This window comes from Brachyistius frenatus, unplaced genomic scaffold (genome assembly GCF_029030835.1).
Source record: "Brachyistius frenatus isolate BFR_SWC_R1_liver_20210118 unplaced genomic scaffold, ASM2903083v1 Contig_270, whole genome shotgun sequence".
Classification (NCBI taxonomy): Eukaryota; Metazoa; Chordata; class Actinopteri; family Embiotocidae; genus Brachyistius; species Brachyistius frenatus.
The window spans coordinates 205,318-228,877 of record NW_027210869.1 but is presented as its reverse complement, the minus strand read 5'-3'; the positions used below and the strand labels follow the sequence as shown (position 1 = coordinate 228,877).

The 23,560-nt window shown below is 40.9% G+C and overlaps 6 protein-coding genes across 12 annotated transcripts in view; 4 read left to right on the top strand and 2 right to left on the bottom strand.

Annotated features, from left to right (window-relative positions):
* Nucleotides 1–16: 16 nt before the first annotated feature.
* Nucleotides 17–7,542, top strand: LOC138634635 (flap endonuclease GEN homolog 1). Its single transcript, XM_069721679.1, has 13 exons — nucleotides 17–294; nucleotides 413–599; nucleotides 689–865; nucleotides 1,690–1,800; nucleotides 1,884–1,957; nucleotides 2,084–2,169; nucleotides 2,444–2,594; nucleotides 3,055–3,091; nucleotides 3,174–3,254; nucleotides 3,333–3,463; nucleotides 3,567–3,628; nucleotides 4,591–4,740; nucleotides 5,756–7,542. The coding sequence occupies exons 1-13, from the start codon at nucleotides 134–136 to the stop codon at nucleotides 7,141–7,143; spliced, it is 2,796 nt and encodes a 931-aa protein (XP_069577780.1). The 5' UTR covers nucleotides 17–133; the 3' UTR covers nucleotides 7,144–7,542.
* Nucleotides 7,543–8,808: 1,266 nt separating this feature from the next.
* msgn1 (mesogenin 1) lies at nucleotides 8,809–9,793 on the top strand. The gene has a single exon (XM_069721682.1). The coding sequence runs from the start codon at nucleotides 8,864–8,866 to the stop codon at nucleotides 9,260–9,262; it is 399 nt and encodes a 132-aa protein (XP_069577783.1). The 5' UTR covers nucleotides 8,809–8,863; the 3' UTR covers nucleotides 9,263–9,793.
* Nucleotides 9,794–10,099: 306 nt separating this feature from the next.
* LOC138634642 (histidine-rich glycoprotein) lies at nucleotides 10,100–18,136 on the top strand. 3 transcript variants are annotated; one of them, XM_069721690.1, is made up of 7 exons: nucleotides 10,100–10,249; nucleotides 11,007–11,437; nucleotides 12,014–12,093; nucleotides 12,903–13,052; nucleotides 13,224–13,376; nucleotides 13,616–13,741; nucleotides 14,355–16,715. In XM_069721690.1, the coding sequence occupies exons 3-7, from the start codon at nucleotides 12,014–12,016 to the stop codon at nucleotides 14,443–14,445; spliced, it is 600 nt and encodes a 199-aa protein (XP_069577791.1). In that variant the 5' UTR covers nucleotides 10,100–10,249; nucleotides 11,007–11,437; the 3' UTR covers nucleotides 14,446–16,715. The 3 variants fall into 3 exon arrangements, with proteins under 3 accessions (XP_069577791.1, XP_069577792.1, XP_069577790.1); XM_069721691.1 differs by lacking the exons at nucleotides 11,007–11,437; nucleotides 14,355–16,715 and adding an exon at nucleotides 16,736–18,136; XM_069721689.1 differs by lacking the exon at nucleotides 11,007–11,437.
* Nucleotides 17,192–23,560, bottom strand: part of myct1a (myc target 1a) — a 68,734-nt gene continuing 62,365 nt past the window's right edge. For both annotated transcript variants that reach the window (XR_011312005.1, XR_011312006.1), the window contains exon 3: nucleotides 17,192–17,203. The gene's annotated coding sequence lies outside the window, so the exon portion shown is untranslated. The remainder of the gene's footprint in view (nucleotides 17,204–23,560) is intronic.
* On the bottom strand, nucleotides 18,192–20,297 carry mrps10 (mitochondrial ribosomal protein S10). Its single transcript, XM_069721660.1, has 7 exons — nucleotides 20,203–20,297; nucleotides 20,045–20,091; nucleotides 19,412–19,481; nucleotides 19,060–19,199; nucleotides 18,839–18,947; nucleotides 18,458–18,547; nucleotides 18,192–18,315 (listed from the first exon to the last, which is right to left on the bottom strand). Exons 1-7 carry the CDS (start codon nucleotides 20,272–20,274, stop codon nucleotides 18,235–18,237), a joined length of 609 nt encoding a protein of 202 aa, XP_069577761.1. The 5' UTR covers nucleotides 20,275–20,297; the 3' UTR covers nucleotides 18,192–18,234.
* The window catches only part of tulp4a (TUB like protein 4a), a 30,204-nt gene continuing 27,847 nt past the window's right edge, over nucleotides 21,204–23,560 (top strand). For 2 of the 4 annotated variants that reach the window (XM_069721657.1, XM_069721654.1), the window contains exons 1-2: nucleotides 21,756–21,869; nucleotides 22,457–23,473. In XM_069721657.1, the coding sequence (XP_069577758.1) occupies nucleotides 23,222–23,473 (252 nt within the window). In that variant the 5' untranslated portion in view covers nucleotides 21,756–21,869; nucleotides 22,457–23,221. Of the gene's footprint in view, nucleotides 21,377–21,755; nucleotides 21,870–22,453; nucleotides 23,474–23,560 lie in introns of those variants that run through there. The other 2 variants (XM_069721655.1, XM_069721656.1) reach the window with 2 other exon arrangements.

Below are 23,560 nucleotides of genomic sequence, written 5' to 3'. Positions count from 1 at the left end.
GCGACCCAACGGTTTGAAAACCCTCCGCTCGTCCTCCTGGTTTTGTGGTGTGTTTTTTTGGGGGGGAAGAGAGTCAAGTTACCGGCGCATGTCTGCGTCTATCTTCAGCCGGACTCCTTTCCAGATGTGAACTATGGGGGTCCGTGACTTGTGGTCTATCGTGGAGCCGGTTCGTGAGCCGGTGCCGCTGTGCAGTTTGAGCGGAAAGACGCTGGCGGTCGACCTGAGTTTGTGGGTGTGCGAGGCCCGGCACGTCCAGGCGATGGTGGGCCGAGTAACGAAGCCCCACCTGAGGTAACGCACACGTATTGATCTGTTTATTTATCCCTCGTTATCAGTGAAGCAAAAACAACAAAAAACATTTTTTTAAATAGCCCTTTTTTTATTTTTTATTTTTTCTTTGTGTGTTCAGGAATTTATTTTTCCGGGTTTCGTCCCTCACGCTGATGGGGGTGAAGCTGGTGTTTGTCGTGGAAGGAGAAGCTCCCAAACTGAAAGCAGAAACCATGAGCAAGAGATGTGGAGGGTTCAAAAAGGCTCCTGCAAAAAAGATGACAACAAACACCAGCAGAGGGCGCTTTAACGCTGTCCTTCGAGAGGTGGGTTGGTTCGTGCTGCTCCTGAGGCTGTGTGATGTTGTTGTTGTTGTTGTTTTTTCTGTCCATCCACGTGTCTCTCCTCCCTGCAGTGTTCAGAGATGCTGGACTACCTGGGGTTGCCATGGGTGACAGCTGCCGGGGAGGCTGAGGCCATGTGCGCTTACCTGGACTCTCAGGGCCTGGTGGACGGCTGCATGACCAACGACGGAGACGCTTTCCTGTACGGGGCCAGGACCGTCTACAGGAACTTCAACATGAACAGTAAAGTATGTTGATGGAAGTTCACCCTCACAATCTGGAGAGTTTAAACCCAAATCAGTGGACTTGATTGTAAACACCGAAATGTTTATTTAAAAAAAAAAAAAAAAAAAAAAAAGGCTTCTTCAGTTCCTCTTCTGGGGTTTTGCACTGAATTCATGACTGTAATTAAAAGGAAAATAGACCAGATTTAAGTTTTTAAACTTTTACTTTTGTGTTTGTGTCTCTTGTGTTTAAGGTTTTCCTTTTTCTTTGCGAACTTCTTTACGCTTCATTTTCAAATCATTAATGAACTCAAGAAATATGAAAGAGAGGCTTGAAAAAGTAGATTTAAAAAAAAAAAAACACAGAATATGGATTTTTTTTTTCAGTGGCTCTTCAGTTTTGATGTATTAGTCTGTTTGAACACAAAATACTTTGCCGATTATTATTTAGTGATGAAATTACTATTTAAGAAATCATCAGATGAAATTTATATCTCTCACTGATTGCAACAAATAGAAGTAGATAACTGCTTTTCTTCCTCCACTAATGCAACTCTGTGGAGTTACACCTTATAGACCATTTAATAGAACAGTTTCCCAGATTAGTCTATGCTGTCAATAAAACTACAGCCCTGAAGCTGCCATTTAGGTAGGTGTGGTAGGTATTTACTTTATTAATCCCCGAGGGGAAAATTTTTTCGCTACAGCAGCATACAGAAGCAATAAGATAATAATATAAATAATAGAATAAAATAATTTAATTTAAATCCCTGACCCGTTAATAACAGACTATTTCATCTGAATGTACCCAATTTAGCTGCATTTTTGCTTCTGTCTTAATCCTGCAGGACCCTCAGGTGGACTGTTACCAGGCCTCCCGAGTGAAAACACAGTTACACTTGTCCAGAGAGAATCTCGTTGGTCTGGCTATTCTCCTTGGCTGCGATTATCTTCCAAAGGTAGGGACGACCTGAAATTCACAACATCAAAGTCACTGATATAAACGACTTATGTTAACTGTGCATTTTCACGTTTCCATAAGGGGATACCAGGTGTTGGCAGAGAGCAGGCCCTGAGGCTTATACAGACACTGAAAGGACAAACACTTCTGCAGAGGTAGAAAACACAAACACTGCCAGTTGTTTTCTTACCTTTTGTCGACAGTTTAAAAAGAAAAAAAAAATGTCGTCGGCCGCATTGGGGTTGTGTTTGCCACTTAAAACCTTTCTCGACTCGCAACAGGTTCATCCAGTGGAAGGAGGAGAACATAGGTGTGTCTGACAGAGTTGTAAAGAAGGTTCCTCACTGCAACGTATGCCGTCATCCTGGTGAGTGGTGGTCTGGTTTGAACTCTCGACCCCTGTACCTGATCCTGCTAAGAGGTGAAAAGCAAATAGGGGGGCGACAAGCCTCACAAATGGCCGATTTAAAAGCCATTTAACCTATCATGTTAAAACATACACATATGTGAGAGATTTTTGTTGTTTTTGTTTGAACAAGGCTCTGACACCTAAGTAGTGTGCATTAGAATTTAAAACGGTTTCACTTTCATTTATAACTAACTTTTCAGTGATATTTTCATTCATGGTCTTTGGTTTTCAGGCTCAGCGAAGGCCCATGAACGTGGCGGCTGTGTGCTCTGCGACAGTCAGCGATTCTGTCAACCTCAGGACTTTGATTACCAGTGTCCCTGTGACTGGCACCGCTACGAGCAAACCAGCCAGGCCTCATCTTTTGAGGCAAACATCAGGAGGTATGCAACTCTCTTTTGAATTAATAGAAGCTACGTTTTATGAAATGAATGCAGAAAATGAAAAAGACAAAAGGCAAAAGTGAAATGGGATGAGAAGTGCAAGCAAAGCGAGAATGTAAAGTCAACATTGGAAAGGCAGAGAAACAGTCACATTGTGGCATCGTTATCATTTATCAACCCGAGTCTGTTTGAGGAAGTGATGCTTCAAAAGTACTGAAGTTAGTCGATTAATTGATTGTAAGAAAATCACTGACAACATTTTGCAAATAGATTGGTAATCTTAAAGGCAAATGATAAAAAATAATTGGTTCCAGCAAATCAAATGTTCTTCTACGACAGACAACTTCATTTCTTTGGGTTCAAGATGTCAACATGGGCTCTAGAAACTCGTGATGGACATTTTCCACTGTTTAAGTGATGAATTGAGAGATCAAAGTGTTCTTTCTTTTTTCTTTTTCAGAAAAACTCTCATAACTCAGCAGTTCCCTTTTACAGAGGTACAGTTATTATGATCTGCTTTTTCAGAAAAACTGGTGTAATATTCAAAGTTGTGTTTAATACTTAAACTGCATCTTGCAGATCATCACAGAGTTTCTGGTTTCCAAGGATAAACCTGTGTCACATTTCAAGAGGAGACCGCCGAATATGCTGTTGATGCAGGTAATGGGTTTATACATCATTTGTTCAGTTAGGTGTGGTTTTCTGTTCAGTGTGAATATTTCTGTTTTGTTCCTCTAGAAATATGCCTATGACAAGATGGAGTGGCCGAAGCACTACACCAGTGAAAAGGTTTTAGTCTTGATGACGTACACTGCGTTGATGAACAGAAAAAATGGAAGAGACATGTCCTCCCAAATGAAGCCCCTCCGGTACTCCTATAGTTTTCAAAGAGCATAAAAAGTATAACTTGTATTATATTGTTGTTTTAGTAAATGCATAACAAACATTTGTTTTGTTTTTTTCCTATGAAAGAATATTGAAACCGAGGGTGAGGAACGCCGTCGCTTGCTTCGAAGTTGTCTGGAGCACTCCAGGTCAGTTTAACTCTTGTGAATAAAGCATATAAATCACATCCATCGGATCATTAAGTCTCCTGTTTTCATATTGTCTTCTTAGTCTTACATTATAAGATCAAGACAAACGGCAATATTTAAGAATCAACGTGGGTGATAAAGACTTAAAAACAATAACAGAATATTTCAGGGTATTACTGCACTAACATTATTATTGTGTTTGTGTGTGTAACTCATATTAACTGTATGACATTATCATTTCAGCAAGTCTGAATATTTCCTTTATGATAATATAAATGATTGTTCTTATACTTATGATACCGTCACTATCGTGAACGATGTGATATGGCGCACCCCAATTCAAGAATCCAATCCTGAGCTGAGTGACATAACCGCTGCGTTAGATGGAGGTTGGGGTGTAGGGTGCCCGTCACCGGGTTGTCTGTTAGTGACGGGCTGTGAGGGGTTCAGAGGTGACGGATCAGTCACAACAGCCACTAGGTGCTAAACTGGCTTCCTCCCTGAACTGGGAAATCTTTCATATCAAAGTCCACTTCACTAACAAGCCCTGCTGACGTGCCGAGTCTCGATCAACTAACTCAGACTGTTGTTCTGCATCAGACGAAATATTTGTATACAACTAAATTATTACGTCATGGATACAAGTTTATTAAATACCACAAATTACTGCATCTTTCATTCATTGGATGGTTAAAGGTCTTCAAATGTGAGACTCTGCTGACTTCTCCTGTTAAACATTATAGTTAATTCAATATTTGCAGGGTTTTGGATTGTTGCTCTTGATTAAAAAAACAACAACACACACATCTGATGACGCCATCTTGGGCTGTAGAAAGTTTTGATGGATGTTTCTGATGGAAAAATGAAATTAGAGGAATGAATGGACTCTTTTTCTCTGTATAAATTCAATGGGAGATTGATTGAGACGGAGCTGGACCTGACCGTGACGTTTTTCTCCACAGAACATTACGTGTTTCCTGAGGATCGGCCTGCAGAGACTCAACATGAGGTGAGGACAGTGGAGGAAGAGGCTCTGTTCTGTGTGTCCTACCCAGAGGTGGTCGAGAGCTACCTGAGGGGCAAAGCTCTGGCCGAAGAGAACAAGACCAAAAGTAAGACAGTCATTTATTACATCCACTTTTAAACGCGTATCAGTTCATATACAGTACATCGAGTATTTCGTAAACGTAACTATATGTGACGATAAATGCAGCTAAATCGTCCACAACAAAAGCTCCTCCACTGATTACACGGGCTCTAAGACTCCCAACACTGTGCTGCCGAAGCTGTCTTGATCAAAGGCACCTGGAGCTTTGACTTGTTTTTCCAAGGCTGCCTATTACAGCAGCTCTGACACCTGAAAATGTAGAGTTTGGCAGCTTGACTAGTTCACGCCAAAGGCTTTGATGCAGCGCAGAGGTGTCTGCCTCGCAAGCCTTGCTGTCACTTCATGCAGTTTGAGCGTTGCTCCCATTGGTTATCAATGCTGTCGAGATTCACTTAATAATATTTAGGAAAACTAGTCACCAGCCATGTTTACATGGAGTCTCATATTAATACAAGTTTAAAAGCCCAAACAGAATAAAAATGATCCGGGTAACAACCTCAGCCAGAATGAACAGGCCCAAACTGATGTAGAGGGGTAGTTTAAACCATTTTAAACAGATTAAAAGAAAAATTGCACCATGGAAAAGATGAAAGTGATTTCTTTCTGGTTCCGGTCCTACTCTACATGCCTTCTGTCTTGATGTAAATGTGTGGGGACGTACTTTCTTCCTCCACTTCCAAAAAATGTCAGCTTCCAGGCTGAACTAAAACCACAGCTGAGAGTTTGTTTTTGATACAAACTCTAAAAGAACTGAACATTATGGGCGACTTATTTCACTCTTCATGGATATGATCAAATGTGTGATGTAATCAATTTGGGACTTCACACAGCTGTTTCAATTTGAAGTGTCGGCGCATGTAAACTCCAGACTGTTTAAATCACTTCTAATCTTCACGATATGTTCAATTGGAATGATTTCAGTCAGGTTGAAAAAGAGGTGCGCAGGGAACCCGAGCAACTGAAATTGAAAAAGCTTTCCAGTTTTCTCTTCTGACAGTTGGTCTCAATTTTATTTACAGAAAAGAAACCAAGAAGTAGAAAGGAGAAGCCATCTGAGTCCTCTGATGGTGCGTCTCAACTCTTGGCTCAGATGACCCTTCAGAGTTCCTCCTCAGCTGATGGGCCCACTCAACCTCAAACGCTGCCGCCTCCCATTTCAAAGTCTGATAAACCAGAAGTGCTGATTTTGGACACTCCAGTGAGCCACAAGCAGCATCGAAAGGAAAAAGGCGGCGGCGGCGGTCTGCACGATCACCCCAGTACTCCTCTGTCTCCTGCTGAATCAGTGGCTGCTGCTTCGCCTTCTGTCTCCGCTGTTATTGACGCTCTACACCTGAGTGATATTGACTGGGAAGCTTTGTCCTTCACATCCTCCCCAACTCCGCGAGCAGCTGCACACCACACCACAGAGCCCAAGATACAAACGACCGCAGGCGGTGACGTCAAAGAAAGCGGAGGTAAAAACACGGAGCAGAAAACCTCAGGCAAACAAGCAGACTCCAGATCTGCTCCAGAGCTGTGTTACACAGAGTGTCCTCTAAGAGACAGGTTGCTCATGAGGAACACGTCCAAAACTATCAATCAGAAGGAGCGATGCAATGATGTGAAGTCAAAACAGCTAAACTATGAGTTCTCCTCTCTTGACCACGACTCTAACTCAAAACCCAGTGGACAGATTTCCAGTAAAAGTAGCATTGACAGTAATTTGTCAAGGAAGCACTCTGCTGTTTACAAAAATGAACCACTCACGGATAACAGCCAGTGTGCAACAAACAAGTCAAAAATGGAAATTCAGAGTTCAAAAGAGCAGCTAATGCCTGCAGCTGAAGCTCACAGTAACGAGCAGGAAAAATCGAATTGCTCCAAAAAGCCTCCTCAGAAATATAAATTTGTCAGGAAGGCTATTTCATCCGGGGCTGTTCCACCACAGAGGTGCCACTCTGACCCCGTTCAACGCGTCAACAAGGACATGAGCGTGCCGCAGACCACCAAGAAGAGTGTGTGTATGAGCGTGTGCTCATCCAGTGAGGACAGTGACGTAGACAACCGGCAGTCTGGACCTCAAAGACGGACAAAAAATAAGCCCATAAACAAGATTCAGGGCAGCTTTATTTCAGACTTCCCCCTGAAACCGTCTTTTGTCTCGAGAACAACCAAAACAAACGCAAACGCTCCTCAGCAGTTATTAGGACCAAAATCTCAGAGCCTCAGCGCAGATGTTGGAGAGGGCACATCTGTATCAACTAAAAACAAATGTCAGGATGTGCCACCAGCTAAGGTGGAGGATGATGTGTTGCTTCAGAATCCAGCGTCACCCGTCACTGTGTCGGATAGTGACGATTCAGTGATCTGCAGCGAGAGTCCCCTGCCGCTGGCAGAGAGACTGAGACTGAAGTTTGGGAAGTGATCAGCACATTTACAGCATGAAGGGCGAGAACGTGTTTTCTTCAAGGTCCAGTCGTAGGATTTAGGGGAATTCATTGGCAGAAATGGGATATAATATTTATATAATTATGCTTTCAATGGTGTAAAATCACCTGAAATCACCTGAAACGAAGAATATACGTAGATTTTCCTGCATGCTTAGAGGAAAAAGGCAGGGGAGGAGTAAATAGTTGGTTGTAACCTCTAATCTCAATGGCAGATGCCATGAAATCCTACACGCTGCTCCTTTAATTGTGAACGTTAATTCTGGACTTTGGAAAAACGGTGTAAGTCTTAATTCCAGTTCTGCTGAGCTTTTTACAGCAAAGTGACAACAATTTATTCCTAATCATTAAAGTCATTTTTTAAAACGAACATCAAAGTTTTAACAGTTTAAACTTCTCAAGATTTCTGCTTTTATTGGTCTGAACATTATCATCGGTAAGTCTCGCAACAATAACTATTGAGATACAATTTGAAAGCTCCACATAACGCTGCATTTTTCACATTTTTCTGTCCAATATTTGTGTTTCCTTCTCATCCTTTTTTGTGTGAAGAGGATGAGGAATATTAGTGAGATGCCCTTTGAGAGATCCAGCAAGAGGTTGCGGATTAGCACAGTTTAAATGATTAAACGGACACTGATGGCACCACATGTGCTTGTTTTGTCCCACTGCTCTCTGACAAGCTACATGTCACTTAAGAGCTCGGAGCAGAAGGCGCTGCAGCTGACGGGGAAAGAGGATGCTGAGCCGTTGGTTTTACAACCCACCAGTGTTGGTCTCCTTGATCATGGGTGAGGCGTCACACCTTTTCAGACATGAAAGGTCTGGCAGGATCTTGGTGACAGCTGCATCCTCTGACCAAATAACAACTCAGTTCTGCAGCACTGCCTCTTTATTCTTATTTTTCTTGGAATAACAGCTGATATACATAAAACAACAGTTTGTCACGATAATGCAGCTTGTTTTCAAGTGCAACTTGAAAGTCTTAAGTCATTTTCTTGAAAATTGACCCCTGATGGAAAACTCGCATGTCAAACTTAGTGGGGAAAAAACAGCATAACTAAGGTGACGTGTGTATGCAATTAAAGGAACATTTTAAGATTCAGTACAAGAACAGTAAATATTTTCATCATCTCCAGATAGGACTAATATCCTGATGATCTTGACCTTTCAATGCTCTGATAAACTCTATTTCCTTAAGACAACAAGGCTCTGCAAGGCTGTATATTTAATACGTGGAAATTGGTTCTGGTGAGCGGTCTCTGTTCAGGCTGTTTAACTTCCAGTCTGAAGACACACGTTGACCTGACTTCCCAGAGAGGTGTGAAGATCTCAGGTAAAACAGCATCCTCCAGCTCCTTCATTAGACGGATCACATCAAACTGACAATTGTCGTCATGCAGACTTTAAAGAGTAATTCCCTACAAAAGGAAGTTGAATTATTTTTCTTTCCATCACATTATCCGTCTATTTAGCCTTATTCACACCCCAGTGATAACGAACGACGTCCTTCTGGAGGGTCGCATTTTGGCACTTGAGGTCTTCTTTGAACTTTTTTTTTTTTTTTTTTTTTTTTTTCGGCTGAGCTGTTAACTCATAAACCTCCGGAGATCTGCTTCTATATAAAAACGCTTTGGCAATCTGCCCGTCATTCACCGTGAATGTCATCCTTGTTGTACGATCGTCTAGATTGTGAACATGAATCTGGAGGTTGTAACGGCTAAAATACTGTCCGAGTGGAAGAGCCACGAGAGGACTTTTGGAGGAGATCAAGAGTCACCTCAATCCACCTCACCAGAGTCCCCGATGGACTCCATGTGCTCTTCCCCGGAGATGAAGGATTTCTCGTTTGGCTTCGCGCGGCGTAAAGCGGCAGCGCAAAGGCAAAGCAAGTCGAAGATGTCCACCAAAAGGCGCACGAAGGCCAGCGAGAGGGAGAAGATGCGGATGAGGAGTCTTGCAGAGGCTCTGCACCAGCTCCGCGACTACCTGCCGCCGGACTACAGCAAGAGAGGCCAGCCCCTGACCAAGATTCAAACGCTCAAATATACCATCGAATACATCAACAAGCTTTCAGGCATCCTGGGCTGCGCGTAATGTACACAAAATGGACAGCTTTTACGCATCAGGTTTACTCTCAGGGACATTTTGTGAACTGAGTTGTACATCTCCGATGATTAACACAACTAATTCATAACCTAATCAGTTGGTTTCATTTAATAATTGTCCTTCTCTTTTTGCCATAATCATGATGTAAATATTGTCTAGCGCGCACTTGGCAATTATTTGTGTATATGATGCTGCCTCTCTTGGAAATATGACTTCAGTATTTGGACATATAGTTGGGATCTTAATGGTAATAAACTACAACTTTACTTCCCAATATTTCTATCTTTATGTTAAAAGAGATTTTGGAGAAACCTCATCATACTTGTTGATGCCGTCTTAAATCCCTTGTTCCTTGTATATTTTAGGATTTAAGAATTTGTGTGTGATATTTTAAGGTTTTGTTGTGCCTGAAAGCTATTAAATAGTTAGATGTATGTCGTTAAATGACCAGCTTGTCTGAATGGTCTAACCAGTTCTTCAGACATTTTCCTCAGCTGTATAGTTTAGCAGGCTTGTTTATACTGTTCAACAAATCCACTGTATTCACCGTGTATCAGAGCCAGGTTACCTCTACAAACATGTTTTTAACATGGACAATAAATTTGTGTTTATGTGTTGAACTTGTGGCCCAGTTCATTAATGAAGCGTCTTCTGGCTGATTACAATTTGCATCGCGTCAGCCGATTCCTCCAATCAGAATGCCAGAATACCGAAGGCATCTTGAATGAAGGATCAAGCAGCCAATTGGGAACCAGCATTCATCCCAGTGGGCGTGACTAATGTAACCTGTTTCCCACAAAGAAATCCCAACCTGGGATGTGACGGACTAAGCCGCCATTTCAAAGCGCAAAGGGGCTACAGGAGCTGTAGGAATTTTTTTAATATTTTTTATTTTTCTAATATATTTTTATTTTTATTAGCAAGTAGGACGAGTATTTTTCTTTTTGAATCTACCTCGCTTGCACGTCAATTGCAGTAAGTCGTCCCTCCTTTGCATTTCACCGGAGCAGCAAAGCCTTTAAAAGCCTCCGGAACGCCCCTTTCTTGCATGTCTAACGTTTAGTCAAACCAGACACTTGTTATTATCCTTATTTATTTCGTATTTTCTATTACGAAAGTGGCAATTTAAGCAATAAATGCTTTCGTGAATGTTGTTTATAATGAAGCAACTGTTTGGACATAAGATACTGTCATATCAGGTCTGTCTTGCGATGGTAAATTCTAGGAATTGCACAGTATTAAATAGTATTATTAGAGACTTCAAGAGTATTTGTTACACAGGCCACCTCTATAGCTCCAGCCGCTTCTCAGGATCAGGATCAAATGTTTCCATGACGCACGTGCCTTTGACTTTGCAGGCTTATTCACTTTAAAATCCCACTGTGATAATGTATGTATATGGAGCTGTATAGTATTTAAAGAATCATTGCACCCCAAGCAGTTGCATTGCCCCACGAAACCCTGTGTTTTGACTACCTACAATAAACTAATGACCAACTGGAGGTGTCTGCTGTGTCCAGATCACCTTCATGGTCTATGATTGATTGCAGGGCTGTTGTACTAAGCTGCATTATTTTTTTTTTAACTGTCCCCAAACATTTAGTGGAAAGTATGTAATATACAACATACCAGTCAAAGAAAGCTGTGTAAATTAAAACTGTCTGAAGGTGATGAAACTCACAAAGGGCCCAAATCTTAAAAGATATTATTTTAATTTCTTTTTTTTTTTTAGCTGAAACAACCACAATGAAAAAAAGAGTTTCTGAAATGGTTCTTCTAAACAGGAAGACTGGTCACGACGTGGACCCTTTTATGCGTATGTGGTCTTCTGGGACAGCTGCTCCTTCACAGCAAGTCTTAAATGTCACGTCAAAAATGTAAACTCTCCAAATGTTTCATGCTTACGTCCCAACCCCCATATCTTTCCTCAATATCACAGTCTTTTCTCCCCGTCCACACTCCACTCTTTGGCACAGGTGCTGCATTATAATGTAGTCATCTGGGCTCTGGGACTATTTATAATTTTCCCTCTACAAGCTTTCACTTGCAGTTGTCCCTGCGTAACTCGCAAACCTTTCACCTGCTTCCACATGAGCATGCACACACCCAACTACTGAACAATGCTGCAAATACTACACTGGGGTTTCAAGTTTTTAACATCTGGTGAGTGCCATTTTAACAGATTTGGGTCAGATTGTAGATGCACATACCTAAATGTGTCACTTGTGAGTTAGTATTCTTACCAAAAATTATAGCATACAAGATTAAATAGTTATAGTACAATACTCCCTAATCCCTGAACATCACATAATCTGTGATTAAGGAAAAATAAACGTTTAAGTCAATCTAAAGATAACAAAAGATGCTAACGTGTAAAATAAGTCAAATAAAGTCACCAAGACTCAAATCATTCACTCATAAACATATTTTTCTTTATATCCGATAAAATCTTTGAGAATTAAACTGCCACGTGTCCACATCATGCTTGATTACTTTATAGCTGCAGGGAATTTGGGAATTTATTTCTGCTAAATGTACCTACTTAAAAAAAAGTAAAACGTCCTTTCTACAGAGCTTCAATGACATATTTTATATGTGGAAGCAAAACGTACGTTTCATAAGCAAGGCACATACTTTAGTAAATGTTTACTTTTTGTATTGGTAGGTGTCACTATTACCAAATGCTGATGGTAAATAGATCTCCATTGTGACAGTAACTGTTGACTGGAATCATTTCAGATGGATGCAGACACAGAAGAGAAGGTCACAAAAACTTCAAAACCTTCCAAGGATGAATCTGTCGCTGAAATTAAATCCAGGTCCGTCTTCTTATTTCTTACAGCCTCGTAGTGTATTTGTGGACACGTAGTTGTTCTTCTGTGTGACATGTTTCTCTTGTTTCCTTTTTGCATTGAACTGATACGACTTTATATAAAGCAATCGTGGCAAGGTCAGATTGCTAAACACAAGGATGCTGTTCACAGGCAGAGAGCAGTAACTACCAGAACAGTGAAATTGAGGGAAAAGGTCAAACTATGTAACAGGAAAATATATTGTAAAACCTGTATGTGAAGCCCCTGAAGCTGATTATTATTCATTGTCACAGAAATTGCATAGAATCTAATCAAGAAGAATTTGTCTGGAAAAGCTAATGGGCACAAGGAACATGGAGAATCTATAAACACGAGTTATTCTTTCTTCTTTAGCTTTGTTGTCCATTTAAACTAATGAGATAGTTTAATTAATACACATTTTAATGTTTGATTTAAAGGTGCATAACCTAAATAAGTCACACATGAATTCCATGAGAATCAGTGGCTGCAGAGACGGTAGTTGCTGATACTCTGCATAACTAGACAAGTCAGATTTTAGTACGTCTTTACCTGCTGTTTCAGGGTTTTTTAATAATGATTTTAAGATACAGTTATTCTCACCTATTATGTGGTATGACACATTTTTTTATGGCAAGATTAGACCACAAATATTCACACTATGGTTGTGATTTAAGTGTTTTGGATTTGTTTGTGTTTACCTTACTGCTTTTAGGGTCACAAATGTTGCCTATTGTCGCTTCCCCTGACTGTACCTGGGCGAGCGGCATTTGTTTCTTGTTGTTTTAATTCCTCAGGGGTCGTGGGTTCAAAGGCAGGGTTCGAGGTGGACGCATGAGTCGAGGTGGCATGCGTGGTGGGCGGGGAATGATGAAAGGCTTTGGTCCACCAGGACATGGGAGGGGTCGAGCAAAGGATGGAGGCATGAATGGACTGGGGCCCGTGAGGTACTTAGTGACTGATGTTTGAAATAAGCATCGAGTTATATGCTAAAATGTAGCTTTGAATAATTTGTCCTGAACATAAATAACTATCACTGATGTCTACTGTTTGGATGCCATTAAATGTGTAACTCCTATCAGTTTGGATAAATTACTCTTCATCCCCGTCTCTTGCAGAGGAATGGGGAGGATGCGACCTTACCCAGACATGAGAGGTCATCGAGGTAGGGGTGGACCAATGTGCATGGGCCCTCCTCCTCCTCCTCGTCCTCCTCCTCCTCTTCCACCTCCTCCCATGCACCTGAGAGGTCCCTATCCACCCATGCCCAGGTAACGTCCTGACACAAGCTACAGATGCAACACGTGCACACTCGCCGAGACATCAGATAAATGGACTGAATACAGGGAGGTGTGTCTCAGATTTTAGTGATGATTCTCCAAAGTTTAAAAGCTATTTTGTCCTCACGGTTGTTTATTTTGTCCGAGTCCATTTAGGCAAACTAACTGCTCATGTTGTGGCCTCCTTTAGATGCTCACATGATCACTGTGATATTTGCGCCTGTCTACAGGCATAGACCTCCTCCACCCCCTCCTCCTGGCCACCCTGGTTTCAGAGGGCATCCTCCACATCCCCGAGGCCGTGGCATGCCACCGCCCGGACCTCTGCGTCACTTCCATCCCCGTGGCCCCAGAGGGTAAGAAATATTAATACTAATAAAATAAGGTTTAAAAGTCACAATTCTCTGCACTTTGCTTGCAAATTTATAAGATTTCCAAATAAATTGAAATACCACTGGTAAGATTTTGCGAGCTTGCTAGCTTGCCAACTGTTTTCCTCAACATCTGTGATTCAATAACTGAGTAAAAGCTCAGAGGGTTGTGACACAAGAGCATAGTCCTTTCTTTCCCTTTCCCTTGAGCCTCCTCTCAGTCTAATAATCTTTACTTTAACTTGCTCTTTAATATGCAGTTCTCTCTCGGTTGTTTATCAAATAGCAGAACTAGGGCAGCATTTTGCTTTATTAGTTTGTCTTACTACAGCAAGTGCTAAGTCAAAAACTTTTAAGGGAGTTAGTGCCTAAAATTAAACCTACTGCTCAACTTCTTGAAGCCAGACTCTTAAATAGTGCATGGACTATGACATTGAAAAATACATGACACTGTATTTTGCCTTTCAAAGGTACACAGTTGATTGACAGAGGGGATCACACCCCCTACTAGAGTAGTTTCGATGGCTGCTTTTATCAGAGTGTGCCCCCTATTGGCCAAAGCCAAGAATCCAATGTGTGATTTTATCCTTTTACACAGCTACCACAATGGACCCGTCTCTCCTCCGCCTCACCCCCCACCTGGCAGAGGCCAGAGGTGGCCAGGCCCCCCTGGTGGCCGACGCTTTTAACACAGCCTGCCCTAAAAACTATAACAAGCACTTGTTAATGTAGAAGGGGTCCAAAGTGGTGCATTGAACGAGACGCCCCTGAATAATGTGTTATACAAAGTCTCTTTTGAGCATCTCTGAAATACTCTGTGGCCAAATGTATGGTTTTTGTCTCCTGGCAAAGAAATAATGTGAAAAGAACTAATGACAACTGAGGACACATAAAATGACTCACAAATGAACAATAAAGGCATTCTCACATCCTGTTACCTATAAATACTTTTGGTACAGTAGAAACTATTTGACATTGGTGAGAAGAAGCTGTTAAAACAAGGTGGAAGTTACTGTTCTCTAAAGGAGAGAAATTTATGTTAAAGTTCATTAAATGTTCTGTGGTTCTTGTTACAGTCACCCTGTGAGCCTTAAGAGATTTTCCTGATCCCTAATAAAGATTTTTAAAAATGGATGACACTGTATGGTTGTAGGTAGGGGAAGAGGGAAACAATTATGAGTGAACAGCAGCCCTCAAGCACCACTGTTGATTAGTTTAGTACACCTTGGACCTCCCTAACCTTTCCTTTTGTTAAATGGAAGTAGTTATGTATTAGAACCTCACCAAGCAGTGCAGCAAATATTGTTTAACACAGTTTTCAAGTGGTAAGACAATATAATACTTGTCAAGTATTAATGACTCTTTAATTTTATATCTTTAATGTACAGGTATTTTAAGTTATGAGTATTGCTGTTTGAAACATTCATGTTTGTTTTCAGCAATCTATTGTGTAATGGAAAAAAAGGCACTATAAATGAATAGTATACTGAAAGATATATATATATAATACATATATTTAGTAGCTTTTATTATTTGAAAGCAAATTCCATTCGTATTTGCTACAGTTAAGCATAAGAAATTACTCTTTACTGTGTTTCGTTTTTTGAAGTGTTACTTCTTTATTCACTGTAATTAACATATCTTTTGTGAATCTGTGAATGTGTTTTGAGAACCGTCAAGACATATGAGATAGTCGTGAAAGAAAGAAAAATAAAACGAAAAATAAACTCAAACTTCTTCCTTTTTTTTTTTGTTTATTCTCAAACAAGTCTGAGAGTTGTCATTACGATTTACGACATACCTGTAATATATGAAGCAGAAAGAATTGCATTGTCAGTGTGAGCTTAAATATTAAATATTATAAAGTGAACATTTCATCCATGTAAAGATCAACGTAATTAATACTTATATAGATTTTTTTATTTTTTTTTATTTATTTTTTGCTGTCTGGAGGACCAAGAGCCCCTAAAGGACGTAGTGTTGATTGGATCTCACTGAATCTATTTCTGAAGGCTTGCTGAGGGCTGAATTAACTGCACACCAGAAAAAGACTTGGAAAAGTCATCTATGAGTTGTACTTATTGTAGCTGAGAACTGAAATGTATTAGCATGTAGCTTACCATGTAAATTCAACATGAGGACTCAGAACCGCTCCACTTGGAAGGCATTGAAATGTCCCTGCTAAAAAACAGTGGTAGCATGTCTAAAAGGAGGACATCATCTGCAAAGGATAAACACTCTTGATTTGACCAAGGACTTCTAATGATATATTGTCAGCCATTTTAATTGCTCTTCAAAGGGGACCAGGATGTCCAGAAAAGCACACTACTATGAATTTTGACCAGTGTGTACTTTTGCCATAATTCTTATTATTTCTTTATATGTCCTATACTTCTGTATATTTTTAAACTTAATAATTTACTGCCATGAATGTAGTTGTGCATGAAGTTGCAGTACTTTGTAGCAAAGATAAGATATGACTATGAAATTATTGATTTTTTATTTTTTTTAATTTGTGTTATGATTGCACCATCTTATGGGAAATGAAACAGGCTAAACTGGATAATTTAGCTCATCAGTTTTTGCAGTATATTTAAATGCATGTCGCTGTTTTTACATTTAGGGCTGCAAAATTTGTAAAGATAAAACAAAATCCCTACTCAAATGCAAAAGTGCAATCATATGAAGAAACCGCCTTTATTATAAATGTTTTGTGTTGTATGCACTGCTGGTACAAACACAGATTTGGCATTGTTTCTACGTGAAAAAGCACTTTATTCTCTGAAGCACACCGACGCTGCAGACCTGAGAGGTGGTCAGTAAATAGCCTCAAACAGGTGTCACATTCTCCCGTCCTCTGTCTTTTTCCATCTCTTCAGCCCTTTCACTACATTTTGCTGCCTCTTCAGCCACTGCAGTCCCTTCTTGTTTCTCACCTTTGGTTGATTGTAACAGACTGACTGTTGTTGTGTCCTGAAGGGGGGCACACAGTACAGTTAACTCCTGGGCCCCAGCAACCAAGGCCCTCCCTCACATCTCTCCCCTCCTTCACCAGAGGCGTGACACCTGAGGTTCGGCACTTCACTTAAAAAGGTGAGCCTCCTCCTGTGTCTTTAATCCCTACCCCTACCGCTGCCCCCCAAAACCAGAAGATTCTCTCTTTCAGGACAGAAGGTGGAGCAACCAGAGTCGGAGCAGGATTGGTGAGACACAGAGGATTTATGAGTTAATCAGTACATTTAAACTGTGAAATCTTAACAGCGTGTACAGCGCATGCTAATACAATGAGCATGTGGGAAAAGATAAGTCTCTAAATGGCTTGAAAATTACATATTTGACGTGATTCTTAGGTCTTTTTCACTGAAGGCATGTTCATATTTCTCATTTAGCCACGTCATTTTCAGGGCCCTGCTGTAGTGCATGCTGGTTCACTGGCTCACTTTCACTCTTGAATAAAATGGAGCCATTATCACCGTGGTTAGCAGCACCATGGCACCATGGATATGACAAGTTAAAATGTCTGCTGTAAAGGCCCACTGGCAGGGCTGATCAGATTGACATCCAACAGAAACTTCACAAAGTCAACATAAAATCTGTTGCAATAACCGGCATGTATGGGATTTAGGTGTTCAGCCATATTTATGCAAGCAAGGTTCACAAAAAGAAGGTCCAAGAGACTTCTGTGCATCTTCCTGATCTAATTATAACAAATAACCACAGTCAAGTAGGTGCAATATCATGTACGGCCATTACATAGGAAAAAGTTACATTTTGTATGAGGTTTGACCCAAGAAACATTTATAAAAGAGAAAAACTGCAGTCGAAAATGTACATTAAACAAGTTGTTTATATTGTATAGGTACAACTGTTGACTCTCACGCTGCAGTAAAAAGTGTCATGTTTGTGTGACAACTCAATTCAATAAATTAAGAATACTTAAGTCTTTAAAAGGAACAATGGAGAGAAGTATATCATAAATGCAGGCACTTTTATCTGGAAGTAATCTTAAACTTACAGTAAGCACGAGTCATGAGTTGATCAGATTCAGAACGCTGTTGAATTTATTTTTTTAATGTTTTGTATGTATGTTTTTTTTTTTTTCCTTTTCTCATAATTTAATAAAAGCAAAAAATAAATGTTGCGTGTGCAGGTTTTGTGTCCTACACTAGATGCCCTATATGTTCAGATATAGTAACAATCCAGTCCAGCATCACTTTGTTGTGGTGTAGATGGAGTCATGTGTGATACTGCATGTTGATGCGAGTCTGTTTATACATGTATACAGATATATTGTGTTTATACGGAGAGGCTGCTGCTACGTCATACGTGTTGTCTCAAATACCAACGACTAATTTCTCATAAGGGAGACGATAACAGCTGATCAAATCTAATAGAAATACAATCCTAGACAAAAAATTAAAAAAGGTTCCATACAGAGAAAAACACATTTAATAAACATCTGGTAGTCACAGCTGGATTCACTGGCTGGGTTTATCATCGGTGGGATGGTCCTTCCACATGGGCTCAAGGATGTGATCTGGAACCTTCTCCATGGCCGTCTGACAATGTTAACACAACCAGCAGAAGGAAACAAGTGGTTTAATTTCGTCCATTTCAGGGCCACAGGCCGTGTGAAAGCTGAAAGTCGTCTCTCTTGTCCAGAAATAGGTTGTTGCTGGTGTACTTCTGACTCCGTCTTACCTTCGTCACCTCCATGGCTACACCTTCAGGGAGGTTCCTCTGGATATATTCAAGGTAAACCTGGGCTGTGCACCCTGTTATACGAGACAGCTACAAAAAAAAAACGAGACATCTTAAACTAATGATCTGATCATGAATACTGTTAGATAAATATTGTAATCTTTAAAAGGAAATGGTAAGGGCACTAAACATGAGTTTATAAATCACAAGGTTGTATTGAATGAGGCAAAATAAAAATATTATGGATCGATGGCTGCCAGTTACAAGTAGTCTGATGTCTCCAGTTCAATAATGTCTGGTTGCTTTGAGGGAGACTAAAGGACTTTTAATGCTTTTGTTCCTTTAGTTACTGGTGAGGTTTTAACATGAAAGTTTCCTCACCTCAATGCACCGGTAGTGTGTTCTCATCTCATACTGGACCCTGTGTTTCTTGAAGATGTGTGCCGACTTCAGGAGCGTAAACCTCTCTATGTCTTTAGCAGGTTCAACGCTGCAACGATAAAAAAATAAATTTAAAAAAATCATGAAAATTCTTCCGTTAAGAAGAACACAACTGTAAACGGTTAGCGCCGGTAATGTGTGGCTGCTACCGTCAGACTCACACTTTGCCGACGGTGATGCCCAGTTCGTTCGCTGCCATGGTGGCAAAGAACTCGTAGCTGTCCAACACGGCTCGGTCATGACCTTTGACCAAAACCAACACCTTCTGGAGCAGCGTGTCCGGCTCCTCCGTGACGGTGACCTGGAAGAAAAATACAACAACAAATAGTTATCGAGAGACTTGAAACCACGACGAATTTCACGTACCGGCTTTCTGATGTAAAACTACTGCAATTTATTCACTGGAGAGAAAAGGGGAAAAAAACAACAACAACAGGATGCAACGTTTATGTTGAGTCATACGTTTTTAATACAAATCAGTCTGAATTAAACTAAATTAAAAGTAATACTTACTGCTGAGGGTGTTGATGATAACAGTGTTGATGTGTGGAAGGAAGTGCTGGGTGTCAATCGGAGGTGGAACCTGCAGACACAGTAAATAAATAAATAAATAAATTCTGGTGTAATCAATACGTTTAGAAAAATGTGATATTACACTGCACAGCAGTGCCTTTGTGTATTTAATTAAAAATGTTTTTGTATTTTCCACATGCTTTAGCCTCAAAAAACATTTTAATAATAAGAAAAATAAAGTGAATTTTTTTCACTTAAAAAGTGAATCATTTATATTTATAAAAATATTTAAATATAAAATATTTATATAAAAATAAAATATTTATATTTATAAAAATATTTAAATATAAAATATTTATATAAAAATAAAATTTTTATATTTATAAAATATTTAAATATAAAATAAATATTTATATAAATATAAAATATTTATATAAAAATATTATTTTTCACTTAAAAAGTGAATCATTAAAAGAAAAGTGCTTTAAAAACAGATTTAAACATGTAAACATGTAAATCGAGGAAGTAAGAACAGATCATTCATACAAGGGACTCGGGTACATCGTATTTATTGCTGTTCCTAATAAAATAAACAGATTTAAAACGAGGAAAGGAGGAAAAGCTGCGACTCACCGGGTTGAACGACATCTGCTTGAACAGACGCTCAATCCTCTCGGTGCCTGGAAACAAAGACGGGAATCAGCCCGGGTACCTTCATTTTCTCAAACCTGAAGAACTGTCATGTTAGTAAACTGTTCAAACATGATAAATATAAACGTTAGAGCCCGTACCAACAGAGAGACTCCACTCAATACCCTTGCCAACGAGGACAACTCTCGCCTGAGAGCCATGAGGACCACCATGTTTGTGGAGGAGGCGGACCGAGGCGGACTCGCCTCTGTACTGCCCCCTGGTGTCCTGGAGGATTTATAGCTGCTGGGTCGAGAACTGAACCTGTCGTGCTCATACCAGGTCTGATGAAGCACGCCGAGGAGGACACCTCCTATAAACAGCGTAGAATATTTAATAGATATCAATAGGCTATCTATTAAATATTATATAATAATATATATGTATACCCGGAAGAATTAACTACTTCAGCAACGGCACTGATCTCAGCTTTCATCGTTGTTCAATTGAGATTAAATTTAAATTACAAGACTTTTTTTTTTTGTGTACTCAAAATTATTGTATTCTGCATATGCACGAGATAGTGAGGGGTCGGATTGAATCCGTCAGCGTTTGAAGATATTCAGATAAATATTGATTTGCATCACAGTCCTAAAAAAAAAAAAAAAATTGTCCTTACTCATTGTAAACAGCACAAAGTTGTTTTCAACCAGCGGTAACTTAAATGACCGAACAGTGGAACAACAAGTAAATATATTTGTATATTATATATATATATATATATATTATGTTGTATATAATATATATAGATATATAATGTACTGTATATACTGTGCATTTTATATTTTTTACTGCTATTTACTGCTATTTTATTGCTTTTCTATTATTCTATTCTATTCTATTATTTTATTCTATCATTTCTATTATTATCTTATTGCTTCTGTATGCTGCTGTAGCGAAAACAATTTCCCCTCGGGGATTAATAAAGTAAATACCCACCCACCTACCTAAACAGCAGCTTGTGCAACAAGTTCACGCATTATCCCAAAAACTTCAGTCATAATACAGAAAAATAATTCACAACAATACGACAATAAAATGTTTGTTTAACTTTTTTTTATGCTTTATTTTTTTTTTTTTTTTTTTTAGGATAACACCTCTGTACTGTGAATACACTTGTAAGTAAGTATTTTTTTATTCTACCGTCACAATTATTGATATGACTAATTGAATTGGGGCGAATCACGTGGGCGTCACGTGACGCGGCTGCTGGGCCCCGCCAGTGTTCCAGCAGCGGGCTGCAGGCGGAGGAAGCGGTGGCGGTGCAGAGCCGAGGTGAGCGCGCTCCGCCCGGGTCCCTCGCGGTTCTCCGGCTCTCGCTTGGCGTCAGGTTTCGTATTATTTCCGCCTCTTCGTTCAGCTGCGAGGCCGGACCGCGGGACGTCCGGAACAGCTGCGCGCTGATGTTTAAACGAGAGTAGCTCGTCGGCTAACGTAGCCTAGCCCCGGTAGCCCCGGTAGCGGCGGACGGACGGACGGAGCTCCGGTCCGTTAGCCGCGGAGCTACCGCCGGTTCGGATAACGGGAGGCAGGCCGGCGGCAGCGACCGAGATTACGGCGCAAAAGGAGACGAACTGAGACGTGAACGACGGGCGCGTTTTTGTTTTCGGACCCGCGGATCCGTTTCTGTGTTCCGTCCGACATCCAGCGATCGATGTCCGGGCTTCTTCGGCGTCACCGCACGGTTGTCGGTGAGGTCGTTATCACGGTGGTTCCGTTACCGTCACCTCACATCGGACCGGCAGAGGAAACGCTTTTCATTTTGATGGTGTGAAATGAACTCTTATTAGAACTACTGGTTGTTGTTGTTGTTGTTGTTTTTCACCTTCTGTCATAACAACAACCGCTTTGGTTTAAAGCTCATTTATATGCTCGAACAGCTGTTTTCCGGGTTTCTGTCCGGGACCGTCCGGTTCCGTCTGTCTGTCGTTGTGTTTATTTATTGATTTTAATAACTGTCACCGTTTTGATTATTCCAGTTTTCTCTCTTTCGGTCAGTTTGAGCGTCTTTCCGGCGACAGGCCGCTTCATCGTGGCTCTTTTTTAATTAATTAAAACGGAAGCTGAGATGATGCATGTTTCTCCTTAAATAATTGAGGACTTATTTAAATATCCTTCCGCCGAGCAGGATAGTTCCTCGACCCACCAGGGAGAAACGGTGACGGGTTATTTCAGGAGAGCGGATTCATATTTAAATTAACGGCTGCGGGTGAAGAAGGCTGTTGGTGCTTTTTCTACCACTTTTATCGCATTTAAATTTAAATTTTCTTGTCATTTGTGTGTAATTTGAACAGTTTGTGTGTCATCATGACGCCCCCTCTCTCCCCCCCTCTCTCCCCCTGTATTGCCCAGCAGTCCTCTATGGGATCCCAGGCTGGTTGGCAGGCTGACGTGATGACGTTACCGGGAGACGCGGCTCTCCTGCGGGCTGACAGCTGATGGAGAGGAGTCCCCGCTCCTCCTCTCATGCACACACCGCCGGGATCAAATGAGGAGGACACGGAGCACCGAGATGAGACACTGATTTGGAGAAGAAGAAAAAAAAACGTTACCTACACATCAACTGGAAGCTCTGGGACGTGTTGGATGGAGTACATCTTTGTGTTTACAAGATAAAGCTTTTTGTGGATGTTTTTTTTTGTTTTTTTGTTTTTTTTTTGTTGCTCAGCTGACATGAGCCTGGAATCTGCCACAGAGGTTTACTGAATATTTTTTACGGCGCTTTTATTTCTTGCCTTGTCATTGAAACCGCATCCGCAACGCAGCTCGCTGATCAAACACATCAAAATGACTTGAGTGCCTTTTGTTGTGTACGCAGCCCATCTGGCTACATGACATCATTTATCCAGCAATGCTAAAGTCCACGGTTTTCTGACCTCCTTTGTGCTTCTGGGGGAAGTTTTCATCGATCACCTTTAATCGCCGTCGCAGATCACCGGAGATAGTCGAGGTAAAGCGCAAGTACTATGCACCGTTGTCACCGTCTCTCATCAGACACCGAACCAGTAACCTCAGCAGAGGAGAGGCGCTCGTAACAGTACTCAAGCGCTTCTGAAGGACCTCCCTCTGGGTACTTTTTTTTTTTTTTTTTTATTCACAGAAGCGTAGAGAGCTGCAGGGATGTTCGCCGCCGTGGAGCACGGCCCGGTCCTCTGTAGTGACTCTAACATCCTGTGTCTATCCTGGAAGGGCAGAGTGCCCAAGAGCGAGAAGGAGAAGCCGGTTTGCAGAAAGCGCTACTATGAGGAGGGCTGGCTCGCGACTGGGAACGGTCGAGGAGTTGTGGGGGTCACGTTCACGTCCAGTCACTGCAGACGGGACCGGCCCACCCCGCAGAGAGTCAACTTTAACCTCAGAGGACACAACAGCGAGGTAAGAGAGGGTTTAATGGGGGAAAATACAAACTACGCTGATTGTAAACATTCATCAACCAGTTCTCGTCCAATTGTGTGAAATTCT

Bases quoted from the DNA above. Each gene is read 5' to 3' on its own strand.
- LOC138634642 (XM_069721691.1), top strand. From the start codon at position 12,014: ATGGATGCAGACACAGAAGAGAAGGTCACAAAAACTTCAAAACCTTCC. The intron at 12,094-12,902 runs GTCCGTCTTCTT...TTAATTCCTCAG, and splicing joins GTCGCTGAAATTAAATCCAG to GGGTCGTGGGTTCAAAGGCA. The intron at 13,377-13,615 runs GTAACGTCCTGA...GCCTGTCTACAG, and splicing joins CCCTATCCACCCATGCCCAG to GCATAGACCTCCTCCACCCC.
- mrps10 (XM_069721660.1), bottom strand. From the start codon at position 20,274: ATGGTGGTCCTCATGGCTCTCAGGCGAGAGTTGTCCTCGTTGGCAAGG. The intron at 19,482-20,044 runs GTGAGTCGCAGC...CTGTGTCTGCAG, and splicing joins AGCAGATGTCGTTCAACCCG to GTTCCACCTCCGATTGACAC. The intron at 18,948-19,059 runs GTGAGTCTGACG...TTATCGTTGCAG, and splicing joins GGCATCACCGTCGGCAAAGT to CGTTGAACCTGCTAAAGACA.
- msgn1 (XM_069721682.1), top strand. From the start codon at position 8,864: ATGAATCTGGAGGTTGTAACGGCTAAAATACTGTCCGAGTGGAAGAGC.
- LOC138634635 (XM_069721679.1), top strand. From the start codon at position 134: ATGGGGGTCCGTGACTTGTGGTCTATCGTGGAGCCGGTTCGTGAGCCG. The intron at 295-412 runs GTAACGCACACG...TTGTGTGTTCAG, and splicing joins GTAACGAAGCCCCACCTGAG to GAATTTATTTTTCCGGGTTT. The intron at 2,170-2,443 runs GTGAGTGGTGGT...TTTGGTTTTCAG, and splicing joins CAACGTATGCCGTCATCCTG to GCTCAGCGAAGGCCCATGAA.